Raw genomic sequence first — 24,122 nt, forward strand, 5'->3', positions numbered from 1 at the left:
AGTAGGAGATGAAATTGGTGGTTTTAGAACACTATTCCATTATCAATATTGGTTTAAAGGGGGCAGAATTTGAAACAGGAAGAATATGTCAGGTCATAAGTTAGGTGTGAGTTATATTATAGGATTGGGGAACACAAGGCTTTCCATTTATCCTCCCAAATCTGAGAGACATTGAGAATGAAAGCTCAGTGACAAATTATCAATAGAAGATAAAGAGAAGAGGGCAAAAAAGGTATCAGGTAACCAACTGGACAGATCAGAAAGTGAGAGTAGCACAGGTCTGAGGGGACATGAAAGAAGTAATTGTTCTGTACGTGTTAATTTTGAGGCATTTATGGGACATTCAAGCAAAAAATGTCCTGTATCATATTGTAGAATCTCAGAGTTGGAAAGGACCTTACCCAAACCTGCCTTGACAAGTGGCCATCCATCTTTAGCTTTAAGACTTCCAGTGATGTAGAGCATTAGAAACATTAATCTCCAGCACATGTCAGAGGTAAGGTTTGGAGATGTAGTTTTTTTATTTTTAATTTTCACTGGTGTGAATACCATGTATTAGTCATCTTAGTTTTAATAAAATCTTGAGCTCTGTTCCACATTCACTGCAAGTGCCACCTCCTACAAGAGACCTTTCCTGAACTTGATCCCCCTGCCTCAAATTATTTTGTACATAATTTATATTTATCCCTGCACATCTTACTCTTCCCACTCTTGATGTCTTCCTTGAGTAGCATGAAAGCTCACTGAGAGGAAGAATTACTATTTTTAAGGTCCTTGAATCCATAGGGTCTGAACCAAACAACCATGTATGTCAAGGCCAGACAAGAACTCAGGACTTCTTGTCTGAGGCAAAATTTTCTGGTAGATCTATTCAACAAGCATTTTTTAAGTCACTAATCTGAGGTAAGAGTTAATAGATGTTTATTGAATTGAATAGCTCAAGTCTATGGACATCACTTAGAAGAGTCAGGCAACACTCCACCAAAAGATAAAGGCAGAAAAGGTACCTTCGGTTGAGGATGAGAAAGACACTGAGGAGCTCCAGAAGCTCATGGCACCGTTCCCAGAAATGAAAGAAAATGCAAAATGGTTTAATGACCAGATTTTATGTTGTCCCAATACAGGGCACATCCTAAATCTAAAATATTGAATATTGAGTCATCTAGGTTTGAAATAATTTTTGAAAAATCTCACAACCATGGTATTACCATAGTGATGATATCTTAAAAAGTCTTGAAATGAAACAGAGAAATGAAATATAGATTGTGAAAGAAGAGGTTACATCAAGAAACTTAAAATTTGATTATGAGAACTTTGCAACAGACTGAAAACAAAGATACTCATGACTTGAGCTTTCATATTTCAGATTTGTGTCTCTGTCACTGTGCATATTTCCTGCATTGATTTCAATCACAATCTCTCTGTGACTTAGGTGGTGCTTTTCATGGGTTGCTATAGTAGAAAAGCCATTACTTAGCGAATGTCCTTGTGGTGAGAAGTCTCTTCAAGCACATCTAAGTTGGACCTCAGTTGACAGGCAAAAAAGTCTTTTGCCAGACCCATAGTTGAAGCCTTTCCAAATCTGTAAGGACTTGGTAGAGCTTGAATTAAGAAAATATAAAGGCACCTAAGTGGCTAGAGCACTGCACTTGCAATCAAAAGAGGTGAGTTCAAATTCTGCCTCAGTTGACTACTAGCTCTAAGACCTTGGGCAAGTCATTTTACCTCTCTGTGCCTCAGTTTCCTCATATGTAAGATAAGGATAATAACAGCACCTACCTCACCAGGTTATTGTGAAGATTAAATGAGATAACATGTAAAATACTTTACAAATTTACTGGGTAGACACTAGCCAATGGTGAGGAAGCTTTGGCTTCAAGGTCACATGCAGCCCTCTAGGTCCTCAAGTGCAACCTCAAGTGTCAATTCAAAGGGCTGCACCTGAGGACCTAGAGGGTCACATGTGGCCTTGAGGCCACAGGTTCCCCACTCCTGCACTAGGTCTTTAATACAATACATGTCCAGTTGGGAAACTTCCTCTTCTAACTCTGGTTGGCAACTTCTATACAACTTATAGTCCTAGGACCCTGCATCATGAAGTGACTTGCATATACACCCAGTAAGTACCACAGCAAGACTTGAACTCAGATCTTCCTGAGATCTGCCATCAGCTCTCTATCCACTAAGTCACAGTTTCTCTATTTTCATATTTGTCTGTTATTACAGGGATTGGACCTTTGATTTTATTAATATAGGGAGTTCCCAGGTGAGGAAGCTCCATCTACCATAACAGATCAGTATCTTCTTGGCAACTGGGAGAGTTAGTTCTAGGGTCCCATAAGAGGAAAGGATTTGCCCAAGGCCATAAAGGCAATATGTGTCAAAAGGAAGGAGGGGAAGGAGAAGAGGGAGTAAGCATTTACATAGCACCTACTATACTATGTGCTGAGCACTTTATAAATCTCTCATTTTATCCTCACAACAAGGTAGTGAGATAGGTTTTATCCCTTTTATCCTCATTATGTGATTGAGGGAACTGAGGCAAACAAATATGGGACTGAAACTCTTAACTCCAGATGTAGTGCTCTTTCTAGTGTACCACTTAGCTACCAATGTGGGAAAGATGGGATTTGAATATGGTTCCAAGGTGAACTCTCTATTGATTATTGATTATAACATGCTACTTCTATTACTATCAGACTTTGAAAATAGAGAATCATCTCCATGCACAATTCAAATTAACAAAATTTATTAAATACCTACTATGTAGAGGGCATTGTGTTAAGTGCTGGGAAGAGAAAGATTAAAATGGCAGGGTCTCTTTATAAAGAGAGTAAATTCTACTACTTTGGTAACTGGGAGGGATATGATATAGACAGAGCTAAGTATAATGACAAGTGGGGAGTGGTTGGGAACAAAAGAGAAATCCAGACAAATTACTCTAGGAATATAAGATATACAAGAGGTTTTTGCTCGAGGAATTCGGAAGTATATATGGAGAAAAAGGCAGTTGATATGAGCCAAGAAGGGATTCTAAAATGCAGAAATGAGAAGAAAGTACTTTTCTGTGATATGCATTATATTAAAGGGAAAGCAAATGTACAGAGTGAGGAGTCAACATTTTGAAGTTTAGAAATAGCTAGCCACCGTTTGACTGGAATGTAGAATTCATGAAATAAGATGGTAAAGGTTTGTTGCCATCCAATTGTGAAGGGCCTTAAATGTCAAGCTAAGAATTTTTTATTTTTTCCTAGAGATAAACAGACACCATTAAGAGTTTGGGGAATATTATTTTGGTAGCTGTGTAGAGGATGTATTAGACAAAAAGAGAGAATGGAGACAGGAGACCAGTTAGGAGGCTATTTCAATAGTCCAGGCAAGATGGAATAGAAGTCTGAAGAGTGATGATGGCAGTGTGAGTGAGGAAAAGGAGATAGACACCAGGGATGTTGTAGATAGAAGTAATATTGATAGGACTTCATGACCAGCTGGATATTGGGGAAGAGTCAAAGATGATCAGTTTTGAGCCTTGAAGATGATGAATTGGTTTTTGGACATTTTGAGTTTGAGAGATCTTTGGACATCTAGTTAAAGATGTTGAGCACACTGTTAAGGGTGCTGAATATGTGAGGTAGAAGAGAATTTTCAGAGAAAGGATTAAGGATAGAGTCTAGATATGAAGATTTGGGAGTCAGCTATGTAGAAGTAGTCATTGAAACTATTGAGATTGGATAAGATCACCAAAAGAGAGAATGCAGACAAGGGAGTTGGACTCAGGTCAGACACTGAGATGAATGACAAAGCAAAAAAAGATGACAAGGTAGTGCAAGAAATAGAAGACTTGGAAGAACTTTTCCACAGAAACCAAGAAACATGGACCATTGGAAATGGCATTAGATTTGGAATCTGAGAATCTGGGTTAAATCCTAGTTCTTCCCTTTATAACCTACATGACAATGACTGGACAACTCACTCAAGTTCCTTTCAACTCCAGTCAATGACCATCAAACATTTAGGAAATATTACTATGTACCTGGCATTGCATTGGGCACGAATTATACAAAAACAAAATCAAACAGTCCTTGCTTTTAAAGAATTTACATGTGTGTAGGGGGAGATAATGTGTATGTCTAAATATTTTACCCCACCCCCCCCAAAAAATACAAGATACGTTGATGAAGCAAGTATTTCTTAAATGTTTTCTTTGTGCCAGAAACTATGCTAAGTACTAGCTATTTAAGATGGGAAGTGTGGTTAACTTTCAGATCCTGCATATAAAATACAGCTTTTTCCTCAGTAATAATAAGAACAAATTCTAAGCATGCTTTGAAATTAATTTTCTTAGGCGTTCCAATACATGAACAGATTTTCTAATACTACCTTGGTGGCTATTTCAAATTGAGCATAAGTAATGGCATTCCACAGAATCATTCTCTTGGAAGTACCTTAAGTAACATGCTGTTGCTCTATTTAGGTGAACCATACATTTATTAGTAGGAAAGATGTTAGCCTAGAGTTTATATGCAGCTGAAATATTTAGAACAAGAAAAATAATCCTTTCAAGAATAGAAAGTGTTTCATTTAACTTTATTATGTGATATTCCTTTTGGACATGAGATGCTTAATAGTATTTCTTTAGAATTTAAATTACTATTTTAAGTATTTAATATTTAAGAAATTATATTTAATAAAATACTTTTATACGCTTTAAATACAATAGTATTTAAAGTAATTCTCCCAACAGGTCTTCCTCAGTTTTAACTTGACTTGCAATGAAGTTTCCAGTTCTTTTCAAGGACCTATTCATTTCTCCTAAGCTCTGATTCTTTTGTGTTCCTACTTTTAGCTAGGCTAGGGAACAGATCTAAACTCTCATGATGTTTAAAAATATTCTAGAATTCTGTTTCCATAAGCACTAGAGCTTACTTTTAGCCTAGGTAGTAAGCACTCATTGCTCTGAGGTATGTTTTATCCTTCCAAATATCTCTATTCTATTGCTATGGGATGAAGAATTACCAAAATTTAATAAATGAAAATTTTGTTAAAACTATATTAGAAGAAGCAGTGGTACTGATGGTGATGATTTCATTTATCTAGTCTAATTTTTTAAAAAAAGTTTTCTTCTTCCCCTTCCTTAAAAAGTTATCTGGAAGCATCTTGGATGTGTACAATGGTGACCAAGGGATTTCACCAGTTAATATGGGACTTACTAATGCTTCCTGTCCAAGAACTCTACCGGTGAAAAGGGAAACCCCAGGTAATACAGCAATGCTACTTTTATATCCTATTAGAAATAGCAATGGGTAAAGTTTTGGTAATATATTTGCTGAAACCATATGTGATGTGTGTTTGTTCACACTATTGACACAACCAGTTGAAATAGGGAAAAGCAATGTGTTCTTTCTCTTGTCTCACAACACAAGCTTTTCACTGGATAATCAGTTGATCAATCAACCATGCTGAGCTATTATTGGTTGTTTGGGCATTGGATAATCCCATATATACCTAAGCCATGTCACATAAAATAATCTGACAGAAGTTCTCCATTTTCAATTATATCAATGCTATAGCAAAATAATATTAGATTAAAAACTACAAATTAAATTGGTGAAATAATTAGGCCAAATGAGTATTTAGTGTCATAAGCAAATGAGTTGATATTGTTCCACTTTCCAAATGGAACTTTCATTTGCATTTTGTCATTACACCTAAAACACAGAGTAAGACTGAAGTTAGAATCACTTCTAATTCTGAGAGCTAGAAAAGAATTTAGTGTTCATGTTTTCTGTTATGACATGATATTATATAGGAGAGACACACCCAGAGAACTTAAGGAATGTTCCCAAATCTGGGCCAAGACGCAAATTTCCTGACCTTCATCTAATCCTACAAGAGCAAAAAACAGTTAGAATTAAATGGCTATACTGACCACACCTTAGTTTGGTGACTCAAAAGGATCTTCAAGACTATTTACATTAAAAATATATTTAATCCTTTAGGGAATGCCAGTTTTTCTCACTTGGGATCCTAATGCCATAAATAGACAAATTCTGCCTAATATAATAAATTAGATCTCTCTGTGCATTTTTAAAAACACCTTTCAATAAGACCATTTAAAGGAAATGTGAAAATATTGTATTAACAGGGTTATTTTTTTTAAAAGAATTTGTATCTATCTAAAATTGCTAAGAGTATGTTCTTTACTAGAGAGGATATAATGAATGTTTCAAGAAGAGGATCTTGAAAATCAAATAAAATTCAGCTCAAGGAGATACAGAAATCTAAATTTATTTGAAAAATTTAGATAATACCCCTGTTGGTGATTGGTTTTGTGATCCCCTGGGCTTCCCATGTGAGAGTCTATGAATTACAATTATGACTTACTAGAAAAGTTTCAAATTTGCAAATATTTAGATGAAAAATGAGTGATTATCTAAGTGTTATCTAAGTAAACATCCTTTAACTTAATTTTAATAATATTGCTTTTGATCAGAAACAGATACCCGGGCTCTGGCAAAAGAGAGGCAAAAAAAGGACAATCACAATCTCAGTGAGTATACTTATTTTTAAAAAACATCAAAATAACTAGATAAAAATGGAATATGTTGTAAATAAAATACTACACTGCCTTTCTAAGACTCTTCTGTGAGGTTCTTCATATCAACTGAACATCAACTAATTGTATAGGTAGGTCAGGGAGGGAAAGAGAAAAATTGGAACTCCAAATTTCATTGCGTTTTTATTGACTCAATGAATGATTTTAGGCAGAATACACCTACACTTTTTAAAAATTTGTATTATTTCCTAATTGCATGTAAAAATAATTCTTAAAAAAATTTTGAAAGATGTTAAGAATAGTTTTTACATACAGTTGAGAAAATGTTTTTTAAAACTATTGTTATACACTGCCTGATATCATTAATTGCATCAATAAAAAAGCAATTTTAGCTAAAATTATATTACCGGAAGCTGTTTTTTCATGAGAGGAGGGGTAGAAGGGAGAGAATCGATCGTAAGCGGGAGATTAGATAAAATATTACAGCAAAGTTTTAATGACTTTACAACTGTGTTTGGTTCCAAAACATTAATGAAATTATTGTGAAATGATGTATGTTTTAGCATCTTTGTACAGAATATGCCTGAATTTTATTAAATGTGATACTTAGAATGAACATCAAGACCTTTTCCGCTTTCCTTTCTTTCACTCTTTGGTCAAAGAGTATACATACTGTGTGGCTAAATCTTCTAAAGTAAAAGAAGTAAGATCAGAGTCTCTTCCTTCTGTTCTTGCTCTCTCTGACAATATTAAAGATACTACAGTCCTGCCCAGTGTAATCCTTGCAGATATAACTCAGATGAATGAAGATTGGTTAACTGTATCATCTAACAAATAGCTAAATTGAGGAAAAAAAGACAATTTTAAAAAGAGCATATTGCCTTTCATAACACATAAGTGTGCAGTGTACCTAAGCTCTCAAGTGAGCTTGACTAAATCAGCAGCAGGTCTTATTGTCCAAGCAACCAAATTCAAGAAAATGAGAAAAACGTATGGGGTGAGCTATAGGTAGGATGGTGTCTATATGTAGATCACATGACCCTGCCCTGCAATATTTGTCAATGAGAAGCCTTCCTCAATAGAAGAAATTATCTTTTGACCTCAGGTCCTAGGATTGCATGTCTAAGGGTTTATCCACACATTCTATAAAGAAATAAAGAATAACTTTCATATCGTTGGAGCAATATTTGGTGCTAATGGCTGCGCAGTGCTAATATAATAAAAATGACAACTGCCAAAGTTAATTTATGCTTTTAATGCTATACCAATCAAATTATCAAAAGGATATTTTACATAACTTGATAAAATAATGATAGTTTAGAATAACAAAAGATGTAGAATATCAAGGATAATGATGAAAAGAGGTAAAGATGAAGGAGGAATAGCTCTTTCAGACCTCAAACTATATTACTGGTATCAAAACTAGTTGGCATAGATTAAAAAATAAAAAGGTAGCTCAATGGAACAGACTACACAAGGGAGAATCAGAAACAATGGTATTCAATGAACCAGTTTTTGGTAAAGTGGAAAAAAATAACAAGAAAAAACTCCTATTTGAGAAACATTGCTGGGAAAACTACAAAAATTATCTTACAGAATTAAGCTTAGACCAACACTATATTCCACAATACATCCTAAATGGATAAGTGACTATAATATTAAAGATCATAGTATTTTTAAAAAATTATAAAAGAGGTAGATTATTCACAACTATGGATAGCTGATGTATTCTTAACCAAACAAGAGATGGAGGCAATTACAAAAGATAAAATGGATAACTTTAATTTTGTGAAACTGAAAAGCTACTACACAAATTTAACTCACCTAGGATAAAAAAATAGTTAAATGAGGGGAAAAAATCTTTGTGTCAGATTTCTCTGACAAGGGATAAGCATCCAAAATGTATAAACAATTACTAGATCTGGATGGTGGAAAAAGAAGTCTACCTGCTTACTATATTTCCTCCTTAAAAACACACCGAACAGAATTAGTCACTATGAGTTATTTTTCCAGACCAGGGTAGCTTGGCATTACAATGTCCATGGACTGAAAGAGGACTGAGATTGAGATCAGGAAGCACTGAGGCAGAAAGAGATCTTAGGGATCCCTGAACTAACATATAGTACAGGAATAGGGGCCATCTGGCAGCTCTGCCACCCACTCTCCAGTTTTGGGTCACAGATCCAAGGGGGACAGGAGAAATGGCATTTATGGGTCCCAGCTGTTGTGTATAGGGTGAGGAACAAGCTTCAGAAGCAAAAGGCAGGTATGTGGCTCTGTTTCCAAGGGGACAGCAGAGACTCAATTTTAGCCTCCAGCTCAGCATAGAAGTATTCAATGGAATAACCAGGACAGAAGTCCCACACCAAAGTAGAGTCTGCACTTCAGTAGATCTGAACCTGCAGAGCCTCTCGGGTTAACAGTAGTGGAGTTGTCTACTAAACCTCCCATCCAAGGACAAGTCAACAGACAGAAATCTGGGTCAGTAACTTGCAGAGCTCAGACCAGGGGGATTGTGAGCAGACCTCACCCTGGATCACAGCACTTTGGGAATGTCAAAAGGAAGCTCAGCACAGACATTCCCCAGAAATGCACCCAGTCCAGCACTAACAAAAATGAAGAAAAAAATAGGCAAATGAATATAGATCTAACCAAAAGCCACTCTCCTGTAGCTACATGGTCAAAGGAGATGAACAAATATTTCTCAAAAGAGAATTGAAAACTTCTAACCATGAAAGAACGTTCCAAAATGCTAACAACAGAAGAAATGCAAATCAAAAGAACCTCAAGTTCCACCTCCTATCCTGAAAATTGGCAAAAAAAAAACAAAAGATGGTAACAGTCAATGTTGGAGGTGTTGTAGGGAAATAGGAATATTAGAATATTACTGGTAAAGTGATGAATTGGTACAATCATTTTGGAAAGCAATTTGTAGCTATGCAATCAAGTGACTGAGATGTCCATGCCCTTTGCCCCAGAGATTCCATTCCTGAGCTCCTACTCCCTAGAAGTCACTGACAAGAAGAATGTCTTCTTATACACCAAAATACTTACAGCAGCACTTTTATGATACCAAAGAACTGGAAACAAAATAGATAGCCAGCAATTGGGGTATGATAGCAAATTATAGCACATGGAGGTAATAGGATATTATTACTGCACTGTAAGAGATGATTAATGTGATGGACAAAGAGAAGTGGAAAGATCTATGTGACTGAGGCAGAGCAAGAAAGCGACCTACACAGTAACTGGAATAATGTCATTTGAAAGGAATAGTTTCTCTCTTCCTCACACACACAAAATCAGACAAAAAGCAAACATCTTGTGAAATGATAAAGAGCAAGCATGACTCTAAACAAGATGTGTGAAAAGATGCCCCCACCCCACTTTCTTTTGCAGGGATAGGGGGTCCATAAGTGTGGCATTTGCACATATTCTTGGACTTCTTTAATGTATTGTTCAGTCATGCTGGTTTTTCCTCTTTTACTATTTTAGGCTTTAAAAAAAATATCATTCTTTACATGGGATGACTCTCTAGATAGTGTTGAGCATGGGGAAATAATGGTGATATAGAAAACAAGAGACATCAATAAAAATCTTTTTTTAAAGAAAAAATTCTGTTGAAGGGCAGATAGAAAGTTTGGGAAGTTCTAAGAGTATGAGAAAAGGCTGATGGTTGACATTAGAACTTCTCTCAGATGCATTTGATTGGCTAGTGCACAGTTTATCAAATAAGAATAAATGTAAAGTGATTGGCAGACCTCAAATGCTAGCTCTCTAGCTCCTAGTAGTAGATAGAAGAGATAATAAACTCAGAGAGGAGAAAAAAAGAGTTGGAACCTAGAAACTGTGAGTTGCCCAATGGTGTTAATGATAATTAGAAGGGAGTTGGAGGTGGATTACATCAGCATAAGGGACTCTACTGACTTCAGTGTTGTACCATGGCTATGATGAATGATATCTTCCTATCTTATTTCATATTGACCTGGAGCATAGAACTCAATGGCATTAAATAGGAGGAAAGAAACTAGAAGGAAGGACAGACTGTTATTAATCCAGCTAACTATGTGTTCAATATTCACTGACTTACTCAAGACTCTTTAAAAAGTAACTGGTTTAGTAAATGGCCCAAGTCAACTCAGACACCATTTAATGGGAAGGATTATAATAATTCTAGGGCTATTTCTAAGTTAGAGTAATTTTTCTATTTCTTTGAAGGTCATGTGCTTGAATTTTTATGGGGACAAAACAGTTTTCAAATTTGAATGTAATGGTGACATATTGCAGTCTTGGCATTAGAGTGAAGAATGGCAGCTTATGGCTCAGTTCAGTATATTCAATTAAAATTTGAACTCTCGACTCCAGTCTCACCTTCCCTCCCCCTTCTCTGCAGTTTATATACTGTCATGACCATTTGCAGACTCACAGAAACCCAGAGTAGACAGATACTTCAGAGGCGGCTCCTGAACCCCTCTTATAGACTCAGCCTATCCAAATTACAATTTACTCAGAAATCACATTGAAACTTATGGCCCCCACTGACATATATGGAGCCTTTATAGAATGGTTCTTTCTTAGGCAAAGCCCCAGTAGATACTTTGCCACAGGAGCAGGTGATCTTGCAATATTCAGGCTCTACTGTTGGATAGTTCTCCTGGATGTGCCAGTGGCTATTTCTTGAATCATGAACTGAAATAAAATGACTCTACTTTTAGTACTAACAAAGGAAGACTCATTTCAGCATATGTTCTTGACTTTATTCAACTGCTAATTGAAATCAAAGCTGAACCATCTCATTATTATTTTTTCATCCATTGGAAAGGGACTTAATTTGGGAAGTACTTGGTTCCCTTATTACTGTACTTGCCTCTTAATCCTGAATCAGGTAGGCAGCAAATAACTCCTTATAACTTTCTTCTGTCTTGGCAGCTTAGATATTAAAAGAGTCATTTAACTTAAAACAATATTGGTATCTGATTCTTAAGAGGATTAATGGGCACCCTTGGTGCTCTGACTGCCTTATCTGCTTTTTAAGGGAGTGAAAACTTTTCATCCATTGGAGTAAAACATTTTTACAATATAATGAATTTAACAAATTATTTTGAACATCGAAAACACACACACTTCTCACATATTATTAAAATTATAATACATTTCCTAATATTCTTCATTCAACTTTAAAGACATACATGTCTCCATGTCTCACTGGGAACTATATTTCTCTGAGGAACAAAATAGAAATTTTGCAGAGCACCTTCTAATAACTGATGACATTTTGTATATGGGGATTTTAAGTGGCAAAACAAATAGATTGTGAAGGGACCTTAAGGGAGTAATCCATCCTACTATTTTGATGAAGGAAAAAGAAATGAATCTTATTCTTTGGAGTTTGTTTTACATGTGGGGGTAATGTTGGGATATGCTAATAGTTATTAGTTAAGATACACTGTGAAATAATTTTGGTTTTCAGGCTTATCTTTAATTTTTCTTCTCCCCCAAATTTTTAAGTGGTAGTACTTAAGCTTTCTCCAAATAATATTCATCAGAAAAAAAAACCCAAAAGAAACACCATTAGGTTGAGAATCACTTATGTTCTACTTTTAGAGAAATTTTGGTTGGGTACTTCTAAAGGTGAAATCCTTTAGCCATGGTTTGCTTTGGAGAGTGTGCTCGCTAAGATAGCCAATGATCTTATAGGTTTATGTTATCTTAATGTCCTCAGGAACAGATCCAAGTAATTCTAAAAGGTCTTATTGCTCTACTTTGGGAAGTTTGATGCATCTTTCCCTTTCCTTTGTTTATGTCTCCATCCCCTTTTTAGGATCACAGATTTAAAGAAGAAAGGGATCATTTAGCACAACCCTCTATATTTTAATTTGAGAAAGTCAATATCATGAAAGCATTAGTGACTTTCCCAGAGGCCCATTGTAGTAAGGGGACAGAGGCAGGATTTGAACCAAGAGCCTCTGACTTCAAATCTAGTATAATTTCTACAATACACCATCCTGTTCCTTTCTTAAGAAGCTCAAGTTTGTAAGTAATATAAAATAATTTGCTTGAAATCATGAATGATCAGTGGGAGATTCTATCAGGGCCAAGATTAGTTAATATGGGAAAAATCCATTTATTCACATAGTGGTTATTAAGCACCTGTTGTATATACTATACACTATGAGAGACTATGAAACCAGAAGAAGACAAAATCCATACCAAAGAAGTTTCCACTTGAAGAACTTAGTCTATTTAAAATGCTTGCAGTAACTGTAGCTCATAAAATACTTCCTCATATTTTGAAAAGTTATAAATTAAAATTGAACCTTATGATGCAAGTCAGTATAATAATGGAAAAACATGATGATTTGAAACAATATGTAGTTAGCATGCACCTACTATGAAACTAGCACTTTCTTAGTTATTGTGAATACCCCAAAAGCAATTCTAGAGAGGGTTCCTGCTTCCCTAGAGGTTTATAGTCTAATTGGTATCAATATGTGTGTGTCAAGTCACAGTCACAGTCAAGTCAAGTCACAGTCAGTACTCCAATAGATCATCTAGGAGGGCAGTCTCTCCAATTATATAAGTGGTAGCCCATCCTGTTAAATTCTTCTCCACTTCCGCATCTATGTTCACCATGGGCTATCAGCCTAATAATGTTTTAGGATTCTTCCTCACTTTCTTTTCATATTGTGAATACATCAGTGGAGAACACAGATTGACTAATAATTGTCTATCACTCTCATCACATGACTAGTTTATTTTCTTTTTGGTTCACATATTTTTGGAAAACAGCTCTGTTTCTCATTTGTTGTTTCTTAGAGTATTGCTGCCTTCTCAAGTCCATCATAAACTTCTCATATATACCCATTTATATATACACAAAAAAGAAGGGAAAAATTCACTTTGGGGACCTTAAAATAATGCAGTATCAAGATCTTTCTAGTTCTAGAACAATTACATTCATTTTTTTCTTTTGTCTATAACTCTTCATGACTAAATTATAATCTTTGCCCACTGTTTTTCAAAAAAGTTTACAGCTAGTCACAATTGCACTGTGCTTTAATGAGAATAATCAATAACGTTTCTTTTCTAATAGTTGAAAGAAGAAGAAGGTACAATATTAATTACCGAATCAAGGAGCTTGGCACTCTTATTCCAAAGTCTAATGATCCGTGAGTTCAACAATCATTTCTATAATAATGTCTATGGTTTCAATACTGGGAGGAAAATGGAAGAACCAATGACTAGGAAACTAGGTGGCTCAAGGAAAAGATAAGGATATTACAGAAACCTATTTTTAAAAATCCATTCCAGGCTGACAGCTGCTAATGGTCAATGTCATCCCTGAGAGTTGTTTTATAAATCTACCGGAAATGAGTAGGTTGTTTCCTTCTAAGTGTTAGTGAATTCCTATATCTAGCATCATATTGTCAATCTCAGTGGGAAAATCAAATGCCTTTCAGATGACAGACTGATTTAACCTGTTTGATAGCGATTCTGTACATCAAAACATAATATGGTTGGGCCATTTGGAGAAAACCTGAACTGTCTAGTTGTCTCAAACATCTGGAGCTTAAGAAGGGAGGAAAGTTATTATTTTTCTAAGTTTAACTCCTATAGCTCAAACAATGAAGTGAAGTTTAAAACCTTTTGTTGGACTACACAGAAACTACACAGTTGATTTTTTGGTACTCTGCAACCCAAGCAGCCTGCTTATGGAACACAGGTCTTTACTTTCCAACTGATGGTGCTATACTTACATACCTAATCTTGGGAAACTATCAATGCAAAACTTTTGAAGCATTACACAAATAAAGTTGGTGCATGCTATTGTTAGATGATATGCCTAAGAAAATGGATTCATTTTACAATTGTCAATATGTAAGGCATGTAAAGATTGAAGATCTATCAGTTCACCTATGGAAATCCTTCTCTTCCCTGGAGGTCTTGCTTAGATGCCTTCTCCAATTACACAAGCTAAAAGTAACCTCTGCCTCTTTGAATTTATTTTTAAGAAAACTTTGTCTGGATCTCTCCTTCCTCCTATCAAATTCCATGTTAAATTATATTTCTCTGCCTTTAAGTCCTCTATTCCTTCCTTACCTACTTGAAAGTTTCTTGAGTGTAGGAATTTTGAAATTTTTCATATTTTTGTCCCCACACCTAATATAATGATTGATCCCTAATAATTGTTTATTGAATCAAATTGCACTAAGAGAGAATGTATATATAACCTATTACCATGAGAATTAAAGAAAACTTTAAAAATTAATATTAGTGAACTTACAGAAGAATATGGAATAGGGTTATAACATTTCAATTTGGAAAAGCTATTAGAAGTCATCAAGTCAACCTTCTCAGTCCACATGAGGAAAATGAGGCCCAGAGAAGATAAGTGGCTTCTTTCTCCAGGGTTACACTGGATTCTAATTGAAGTCCCCTTTCTACTATGCCACACTCCTTTTAACCTCTACATATGCCTAACCCTTATCTTATAATTGAAAACTCAGAAGAAACAAAAAAGAGAAAGCAGAAGAAATACAAAGCTACATGATAGAAAGACTTGTCTGGGCTTAAAATAGATTTACCTATGGACGGTAGATGGTTAACAAGACATGATAAAGTGAAGGGCTCTATTTACGATGGCTCAAACTCAATTTTTGTAATATGAAAAATAAATTTAATGTAGAAATACATGCCTGGAAAGACTGTTAATGAAGGAACATCATTTTTAATATTCTCTGGGTGTCTATATCTTTAAAATTTTGAAGACAAATTTATTAGTTCTGTTGTATTATGTCATATGCAGTCTAATCATAAATATATTGATTTAATTCTCATAGACTCAATATGGAGGACTAACGTCAGGCATTTTAAAAGTCCTCATGGTTTAGCCTCAAATATTTCCTTTACTTTAGAGAGGTAACATGAATAACAAATAGAGAGCCAGCCTTGGAACTGGGATGAGCTGTGTTAAAGTCTTGCCCCTAATACATACTGGCTGTTCAAGCCTGGATAAGCCACCTGTCAGTGATCTGTACAAAACTCAAGACTATAAGTTGCAAGGACAGTTTTGACATACATTAAAGGAGGAATCTTCTCACTTGAGAATCTCTGTACCAATGAAATTGTAGATCTGATCCTTACCCCTTTCTCTTTGGTCAGATTGCAAAATTGTAACTTAGCCAAGGTAATTGGACCCTAGGTTGCTGAATTTAAAGGGTATCAACAGCTTTTGAAAGATTTTAGCATCATAGAACAAGAGAGCTTAGCACCTAGGAAGAATAATTAGTGGAAACAGGAAGGAAGCCAGCACCTTTTATGATAGCAAAGAACTGAAAGCAAAGTAAATGCCAACCAATTGGGGAATGGTCAATCAAGTTGCTGTATGTGAATGTAATGGAATATTACTGTGTGATAAGAAATGATGTGTAAAAATGAATACAGAGAAGAATGGATCCATATGAACCCATGCTGATGAAATAAGCAGAACCAAGAAAACCATACACAGTAATGATGACGATGATGATGATAACAATAGCATAGGTAACATTTATATAACCCTTGCTAAGCACTTTACAAGTATTATCTCATTTGATCCCCCCACCTATGATGACAGGTGTCATTATTATCTTCGTTTTACAGATAAGGAAACTGAGGCAAACAGAGGTTATGTGACTTGCCCATGATCACAGAGCATGTCAGAGGCTGGATTTGAACTCAGGTCTTTCTGACTCTAGAGCTCATGCTCTATCCACTACACCACCTGTAACTGTCCCTACACTGCAGCAATATACATGGAAAGAACTACATACCAAAAAATCAAATCAAAAAGTGAATGTAGCAAAATTATTAAAATCAAGTAAGAAATCAAATGGGGAGATATCAGACAACACTCCAAACTCACTATTTTTTGGAGGTGGGAGATCCAAAGAAAGTTCCCATTGCACATGTTTTTAGACTTTTTCAATGTGTACTTCACTTGTAATTTTTTTCCTCTCTAAAAAAGTACTGTTTGTTACATGGGTTGGCTCTGGAAGGAAGGGAGGTGGAGAGATACTTGGAATAACTATGGTAGAGTAGGAAACAGAAGACATCAATAAAAATTATCAAAAAAAAAATTTTAAAAAGGAAGTTACCAAGTGGAGGGGTGTGGTGAACTCCTCCTGGTTTTTTTTCCTATTCTCTTTCCACTAAGTCACACAGACTGCCCAGAAATAACCTTGGAACCTTTGTGTCTCCTCACCACCATGGCAGGTTTGAAACCATACTTACCAGACAATGTACCCCGTGATACCTGTCTCTGACATAGAGTGTAATACTTCTGCCAGGTCAAAAAAAGTCTCCTAGTTATAGGAATCTTCAATATAGTGGGGAACCTGCAGCCTTGAGGCCACATGTGGCCCTCCAGATCTTCAAGTGCAGCCCTTTGGCTCAATCCACACTTGAGGATCTAGAGGGTCGGTCACATGTGGCCTCAAGGTCACAGGTTCCCAACGCCTGATCTACAAGATCACCATAACCTCATCTAAAGTTGTACTGGAGTCAGTGGTAAAATTTTCCCATGTTACTTGGGAGGGAAAACGAGAAAAGTTTGACTAGAAAGGGGAGGAAGAATGCTTCTCCTCTAGCTTTCAATTGGTGTGAATGGGGTGGAGGTGAGGGAGAGGAAGGTGGCAAGAAGATAGGACAGAAACATCGTATGTTAAAGAGGAAGTTCAATGAGGAGGATGGCCAGGAAACCTAGGTTCCATTGGAATGCAATTAGGATGGTGGCATGTGATTCAAGACTGCCTACTAATTTTATAATTTTGCTTAGCTTACTCAAGCCTGCGACTAAATCTAGTTTAAATGTTTTGACAGTCAAGCAGAGGGAGGAAAGGGTAACAGATGTTAGTCAACATATTAATCTTGAGACTTATTTTTCTTAGAGAGGAAAAGGTCAATGCCAGGTAAGTATTTCTTAAATGTTTACTATGTATGTGCTAAACAGTGCAGATGGGAAAAAAAGACAAAAACATGTCCTTGCCCTCACGGAGCTCCCATTCTTGTGGGAGAGACAACATGTAAACAACTATACACATACATAGAAGGTACTCTCAGAAGGAAATGCATTATCATTAAGGGAATTGAGGAAAGACTCCTTGTATGTAGAAGATGGGATTTTAGCTGAATTTTGAGGGAAGCCAGGAGATGGAGTTAAGGAAGGAGAGCATTTCAGCCATGAGACACAGCCAGTGAAGACAGAGTCAGGTGTGAGGAAGAATAAGAAAGTAGGTGTGAAAGGGTCAAGATACTGACAAACATTGTTAATTGTTTATTAGGCATCTCCATTGGTTATATGCTCTGCTACCTCTAACCCCTACATATTGAAACCCAACTCATTAACTTTTCCCCCAAACTAATTCCTGTTCCTGATTTTCCTATTTCTGTAATATTCCTAAATCATAGCTATATCCATCCCCTGATCAAAAAGTTTCAGTGGTGCTCTGTTGCCTCCTTATTCTATCATCCAAAACCTTTCATGCTTTAATTCCCAAGTACCTTTTCAACCCACTTCACATATATTTATGTGCCTGTGTACATAAAAATGCACTGTCTATACAAATCTACTTCTGTATACACACACACACACACACACACACACACACACAGAGACCTGTGATTTTGTTGGTGTAAAGAGTTCCCAGTGGAAAATTTCTATGATGTAAATAAAAACCTTTTTTGCAACCTCTAGTTTAATAGGAAGTTACATGGCACAGTGGATAGAACTCCAGGCCTTGAATCAGGAAGACCTGAGTTCAAATATGGTCTCAGACATTTACTAGAGATGCGACCTTGTACAAATCACTCAACCCTATTTGCCTCACTTTCCTCATCTGTAAAATGAACCAAAGAAGGAAATCATGAGCCAGTCTAGTATCTTTGCCAAGAAAACCCCAAAAGAGGTCATGAAGAGTCAGAGATGACCGAACCACAATAGGGGAGGGAGTTGCCTGGAGCATTGATGGGTGTGATGATTCTCTGGAGAGTCATCAAGGCAGTATGTGTCAGAAGGAAGGACTGAATCTAGGTTTTCTGGACTGTAGGGCCAGATTTCTATGCACTTAAGCCACACTGCCTCATTGCAACACATTTTATCTCACTTTTATAGGTAACAAAAAGAAAGGTCAGAGAAATTATGCTTACCCTTAACCATGTAGATAGTAGATACCTAAGTCAATTTCACTGGAAAGAAATTAGGGAATTACAAGCAGAAAAGTATGACACGGGAGCAGAATATACCACTAAGCAGGACTTCTACAGAAAGGTGTTGGACAATCTCTTTATCACCTAAATTTGTTGTGTGGAAGCTGTCCTACCAAAAATAAGTCTTTTTCAATCTTTTAGGAATTTTCCTCCATCACTCTTTTCTCAGGTTGTTTAAATGATGACAAAGTAGGGACAAAAAGAATCTTCCTTCAGTATACTCGGTCTTTTCTCGATACTAAACAATCACTATAATTTATATATTACAAAATGGATTAGTTTAAATCCATGAAATTGATTTATTTTTATTTTTTCCTTGACTGTCTTCATAAGCAACTTTAGTCGTGGGTTTAATATGAAAGATGAGAGTGACAGGAATGTAACCACACTTTTAAATCTTGAAAAATACTCTAACTTCTGGTGGGGGGCGAGGAAGAGATGGGAAGCAGGGAAATATTTTATTTTTCAAAAATGTTCCTGGATAATTATTTATGCCTAGATCTGGTGGTCACCCTAAGCCATTATTTGAGAAAAAGATTTGGTATTACAGAGCAATAAGGTGTCACTCACTAGCTGCTAGCAGAATTGCAGTAGCTCAAACAAAACATGAGATACCCAAATCTAGAGACATCTCCATTCCAAATGTTCCTATGGACTATTCAACCTATGGTAGAGCTCTCTGAGTTGAATAGTCTGATTGGTCTGATTAACTATAGCTAGACACTGTACCTTGACCCCAACACAGTGATGTCATATTGGTCCTCCTCCAGAACAAAGGGCAACCACCAACCAACTAGCTGCTTAAAATTCCCTTCAGTGACAGGTGAAAATTGCTTAAACAGATTGAAAAAAATCCTACAGGATTTTTTTTTTTTTAAAGAAAGGGATGTCAAGGATTAAATCAATTTTTAAGTTAGTGTTTTTGAGGAATAACTGTGTAAGGAATAACTGTATAAGGAATAACCATATAATAAGTTGAAGATAAGAATTATCTATAGTTCTTATCCATAGTTCCTGCCACCATTTTGAAATTATTAGATCTAAATCATGTAACATAAAGCCTCTAAATTAGCAAAGGAGTTTTTGTTTTTCAAACAGACGAAAGGGGAGCTAACATCTTGTGGCTTCTCTGCTCATACTTACATCTTTAGGTCTGGAATCTATCATATTTTTTTCAATCATAGGTCATGCCCAACATAACATAAACGTGGTCAGTATTCCCTTAATTAGGACAATAGAGTCAGAGATGGAAGGAACCTTACAATTATCCAGTCCAATGCTCTCATTTTATTAATTAGAAAAAGAACACTCGATGAGGTAAGTGATTTGTCCAAGGTCACACAGGTGGTGTTAGGTGGCAAGAATGAAATTCCAACACAGATCTCTCTGCTACTAGCCCTTTTTGTGTTGTACCATGATGCCTACCTCTACTATCAAGTAGGAATGTGGCAGGGGTTGATGTGGTAAGACCAAAAGATATTATGCTTCTAAAAAGAAGTGACAGAAATTGTGGCTTCCCTCCACACCTTTATTAAATGTGACTGATGGAGAACACATTCTCAGTGCATCTGCGAAAAAGGGAACCCTAGGAGCAATTTGACTTTCAGTGTTTTTTTTTTTAAAAGCATTTTCCTTTGTAGAACTGCTAAAGTCATTGGCAACATGTTGTCTACACACAATACACAAATCATTCATTTTGCATGCCAGATGGCATGCATTCTACATATTACCACTCAATCTCCAAAGACTATACACTATATTTCAATGTGATTCATATATAGTCTGTGGGAGTGAAACCTAGCATGCCTCAAAAATCAGGCATTGAAAGAAATGCAATTTTACTATTGTCTTATTTATGCTGCATTAAAAAAAATCTCTATTGCCTATCAGCTAGAAATTCAGTTATTTTCCCCACTAGATCTTAATATGACACTCAAGGTATGTCCCCTTTCTAGTGCATACATGCAAATACTCAGCTGGCATTGACTCTACTGATAGATGTTCTCAGGAATTAAAATCTATGGTCTGTTCCATGTTTTCAGATTTGGAATTTCTTCTCTAATAAAAATATACGTGTTTTAATAAAATGCACATTTCTTTCACACAAACCTGAAAGATTAACAGGAAGTGAGAAGCAGGGTGTTTTAATGGAAAGCAATTTTGACTAGGAATCAGGAGGCCATGGTTTTAATGCTCCTTCTTCCACTAATTAACGTACTTGACCTTGGACCAGTCACAGCCTGCCTGGGTCCCAGGTTTCTCAGCCAGGGGACAAGCTAAACTAATCTATGGCTCCTGATTGCTCTAGAATTCCATGATTTTGAGTCTGTTGTGTTTATACCATTTAGCCTTTTTAAACATCTGGTTTCAAACAAACAACTAGCATTTTCAACCATTTTGCTGCATTTCATAAGGAGTTTTGCTAAATCATTTAAGAAAGTTTGACTTTATTAGTGATATAATACTAAATCACTAAACTGTGTGGTTTTGTCTTTTCCACAATCCATGAGAATCAGCACTGGTATAGACCTTTTTTATCATTTTTTTTCTAGCAAGCATAAAAGCAACCTTATTAGAAAGTCAGGTAAAAAGAGTAGTATATTTGAAATGATCTTAAAAAATTTAGGCTTAAGTCCTCAGTAATGTACATTTCCTAGTTCATTAATGCAGAAATACTGCACATAGATTTTAATCTCAGAGTTAATAATAAAAGCAATTTTCACTAAAAATATAAAAACTGTAAAGGTAGAATCATGATATTGCATTTAGCTCTCCCACAAAAAGTCACTTTATTACTTTCTTTTGACACTTATTTTCATTCAGGGATTAATTTTACTATATAAGGGCTTCTTAACTATTCTATTAAAATTTCTATTCAGAAGCAATAATATCTAAGAGTGAATAATAGTCATGTAAATCATTATTTCATATTAATGTAAAAGATTTTGTAAGTTCTTATGAATTCTGCTGACATGCACAATTGTGAAAAGGTTATCTCTACATTCCGCAGTGATATGCGCTGGAACAAAGGAACTATTTTAAAAGCATCCGTGGAGTACATCAAGTGGCTACAAAAAGAACAACACAGAGCCCGAGAATTAGAACACAGGCAGAAGAAATTAGAGCTGGTTAACCGACAGCTTCTGCTTCGAATTCAGGTTTTTATAAGAATGTTGCTATGAACTGCGAAGCTTATGCACCATTTTCCCGTCATCAGTTTTATTCATTGGCCTCATTTATTTTTTTCCTTATTCACTTTTTTTCCCCTCCCTCTCTGAAGGACAATTTGAAATGCCTCTGCAAGTTCACAGAGCAGGTTGTTTCAGTTGGTTTATAGTCATAAAATCCAAAATTGTGATGACCTTAAAGGGAGAATATATATTTTATCCGGAGAACTAATTACAAAATTTTAGGAATATGTGACTATCCCATTCACACAGTATATTTCCAGCCTAAAGGTGTGCGCACACACACACACGTGTGTGTGTGTATGTGTGTGTGTGTATGTATTGTACTAAGTAGGGCATATATTTTTCAAAATAATACTGGACGCTAAATTTTTCCCCTATTTCTTTCCTTTAGTAACATTCCTGTGGTTTACTTTGCCTCAGGGTATGTTGTGCCAGGTAATATTAAGTCACTCATCACCTGTACATGTGACACAAGGTACCAGAATATGGATTTTCATAATTCTTACTTCTCAAGGTTTTTTTTCTTCTGCTTAACATGGCATGCATATTGCCAGGTATAGTACTTCCTAACTTTATGTAAAACTGTCCAAGACTGTTGTGGGAAGCTATTCAATAGAAATAAATCATCAATTCTTCCCTAGCTTTCAAGAGGTTCTGTGGTAATATGGGACCATCTTGTGTTCCTAAGGTTTCCAGGTAGCAACAGGATTGGTGAGAAGCCTGGAGCTAATATGTTTTCTTTTTTTTTGTTAGAAATAAACTGGTTTCTATCATTTATGAGGAGGGCAGAATTGCAATTTTTTAATAGTGATAATGTTTAATAGCATAATAGTTCACAATATGAATACCTCTTAACCATATGGGTGTCATTCTGGGGAGCATTAATAGACTGTAACATTTACTTTCACAAAACTTACTGAATTCTTACTTCAAACTATAGGAACTGGAAATACAGGCTCGGGCACATGGTCTTCCAGTCACCTCTTCACATGGTACAACTGATTTGGTTGCCCACACCACCAATCACCAGACCTATCCAGAGGATATATCAGGAGATTATTCCCAAGAACTGACTCTGGCTCAAGGATCAAGATCTGACCTCTACGATGGATCTATGGCTTTTTCTTATCCCCTGTCACACTTTACTGATTTATCATTTAGTGCTGCCTTGAAAGAGGAACAAAGATTGGATCATATATTACTGGATGATTCAATATCTCCATTTGGAACAGATCCTCTGCTATCTGCCACTTCACCTACAGTATCCAAAGACAGCAGTAGGAGAAGTAGTTTTAGCACAGATGATGGAGATGAGCTATAAAAAAGAAAAAAAACCACTGAACAGATCCAATCTTCATATGGGGAAGGAATTCTCTGCTGGTGCTATGCGATTATGCTCTGAATCTGGTATGTTGCTGAGGCTTAATTTTTGTAACAGAGTAAGTAGTTCATGGCAAACTTGGTTTTAAGGAGTGTTGAAGCAAAGGAGGAGACTGCTTGAAGATGCAAAATGAAGTTGGAGGAATATTTTTGACTAAAGTTACCTCATTTGCATGGATACTTTTTTCCGTCTGCAGTTTTCAACCAATATTGAAATGGTTCCCAGGAAAGGATGTGTGAAAATTATAACTAAGAAATAAACATAGGATATAGACTTCTACTTTGGAGTTAGCCCTGCATGGAAGTTTGAAAGTAGAAATTGAGCTAAATGCTTATGGACAGAATTGAATATAGTCAATGAAAATGACAAACCTCTACTTAGTCATTCATTTCAATCTTGCCCATTGCCCAACATTTAAAAAAAAATCAGTTTATGAGCAGCAAGATTGACAGATTTATGCTTCATTGGCTTCCCCTTGCCCTCTGGTGGACATGCTAATGAGAGCCCATAGCCAAATGGAGGCATATTACAAAATGGAACATCTGCCCCTGGATAATTAGAATTAAATCTACAGTAAACACTGGACATTTTCCAAAGCAAAGTGCTGAAAATACCCACACACTTTAACAAATTGTTCTTAATTCTTCTACCCATTTTCACTTCATTTGTTCTCAAAGACTCAGTTTAGTTGATGATAGATGCTTTTGGCCTAGAACAAAGAGCCTGATACATAATTTTTGCATTCCAC

General features: G+C 36.0%; 1 protein-coding gene across 3 annotated transcripts in view; it reads left to right on the plus strand.

Annotated features, from left to right (window-relative positions):
• Positions 1–23,434, plus strand: part of TFEC (transcription factor EC) — an 89,844-nt gene extending 66,410 nt beyond the window's left edge. For all 3 annotated transcript variants that reach the window (XM_072652979.1, XM_072652980.1, XM_072652982.1), the window contains 5 exons: positions 5,143–5,257; positions 6,494–6,550; positions 13,650–13,725; positions 21,813–21,960; positions 22,934–23,434. In XM_072652979.1, coding sequence (XP_072509080.1) covers positions 5,143–5,257; positions 6,494–6,550; positions 13,650–13,725; positions 21,813–21,960; positions 22,934–23,314 — 777 coding nt within the window. In that variant the 3' untranslated portion in view covers positions 23,315–23,434. The remainder of the gene's footprint in view (positions 1–5,142; positions 5,258–6,493; positions 6,551–13,649; positions 13,726–21,812; positions 21,961–22,933) is intronic.
• Positions 23,435–24,122: the final 688 nt, after the last annotated feature.

This window comes from Notamacropus eugenii, chromosome 3, assembly GCF_028372415.1.
Source record: "Notamacropus eugenii isolate mMacEug1 chromosome 3, mMacEug1.pri_v2, whole genome shotgun sequence".
In the NCBI taxonomy this organism is placed as follows: Eukaryota; Metazoa; Chordata; class Mammalia; order Diprotodontia; family Macropodidae; genus Notamacropus; species Notamacropus eugenii.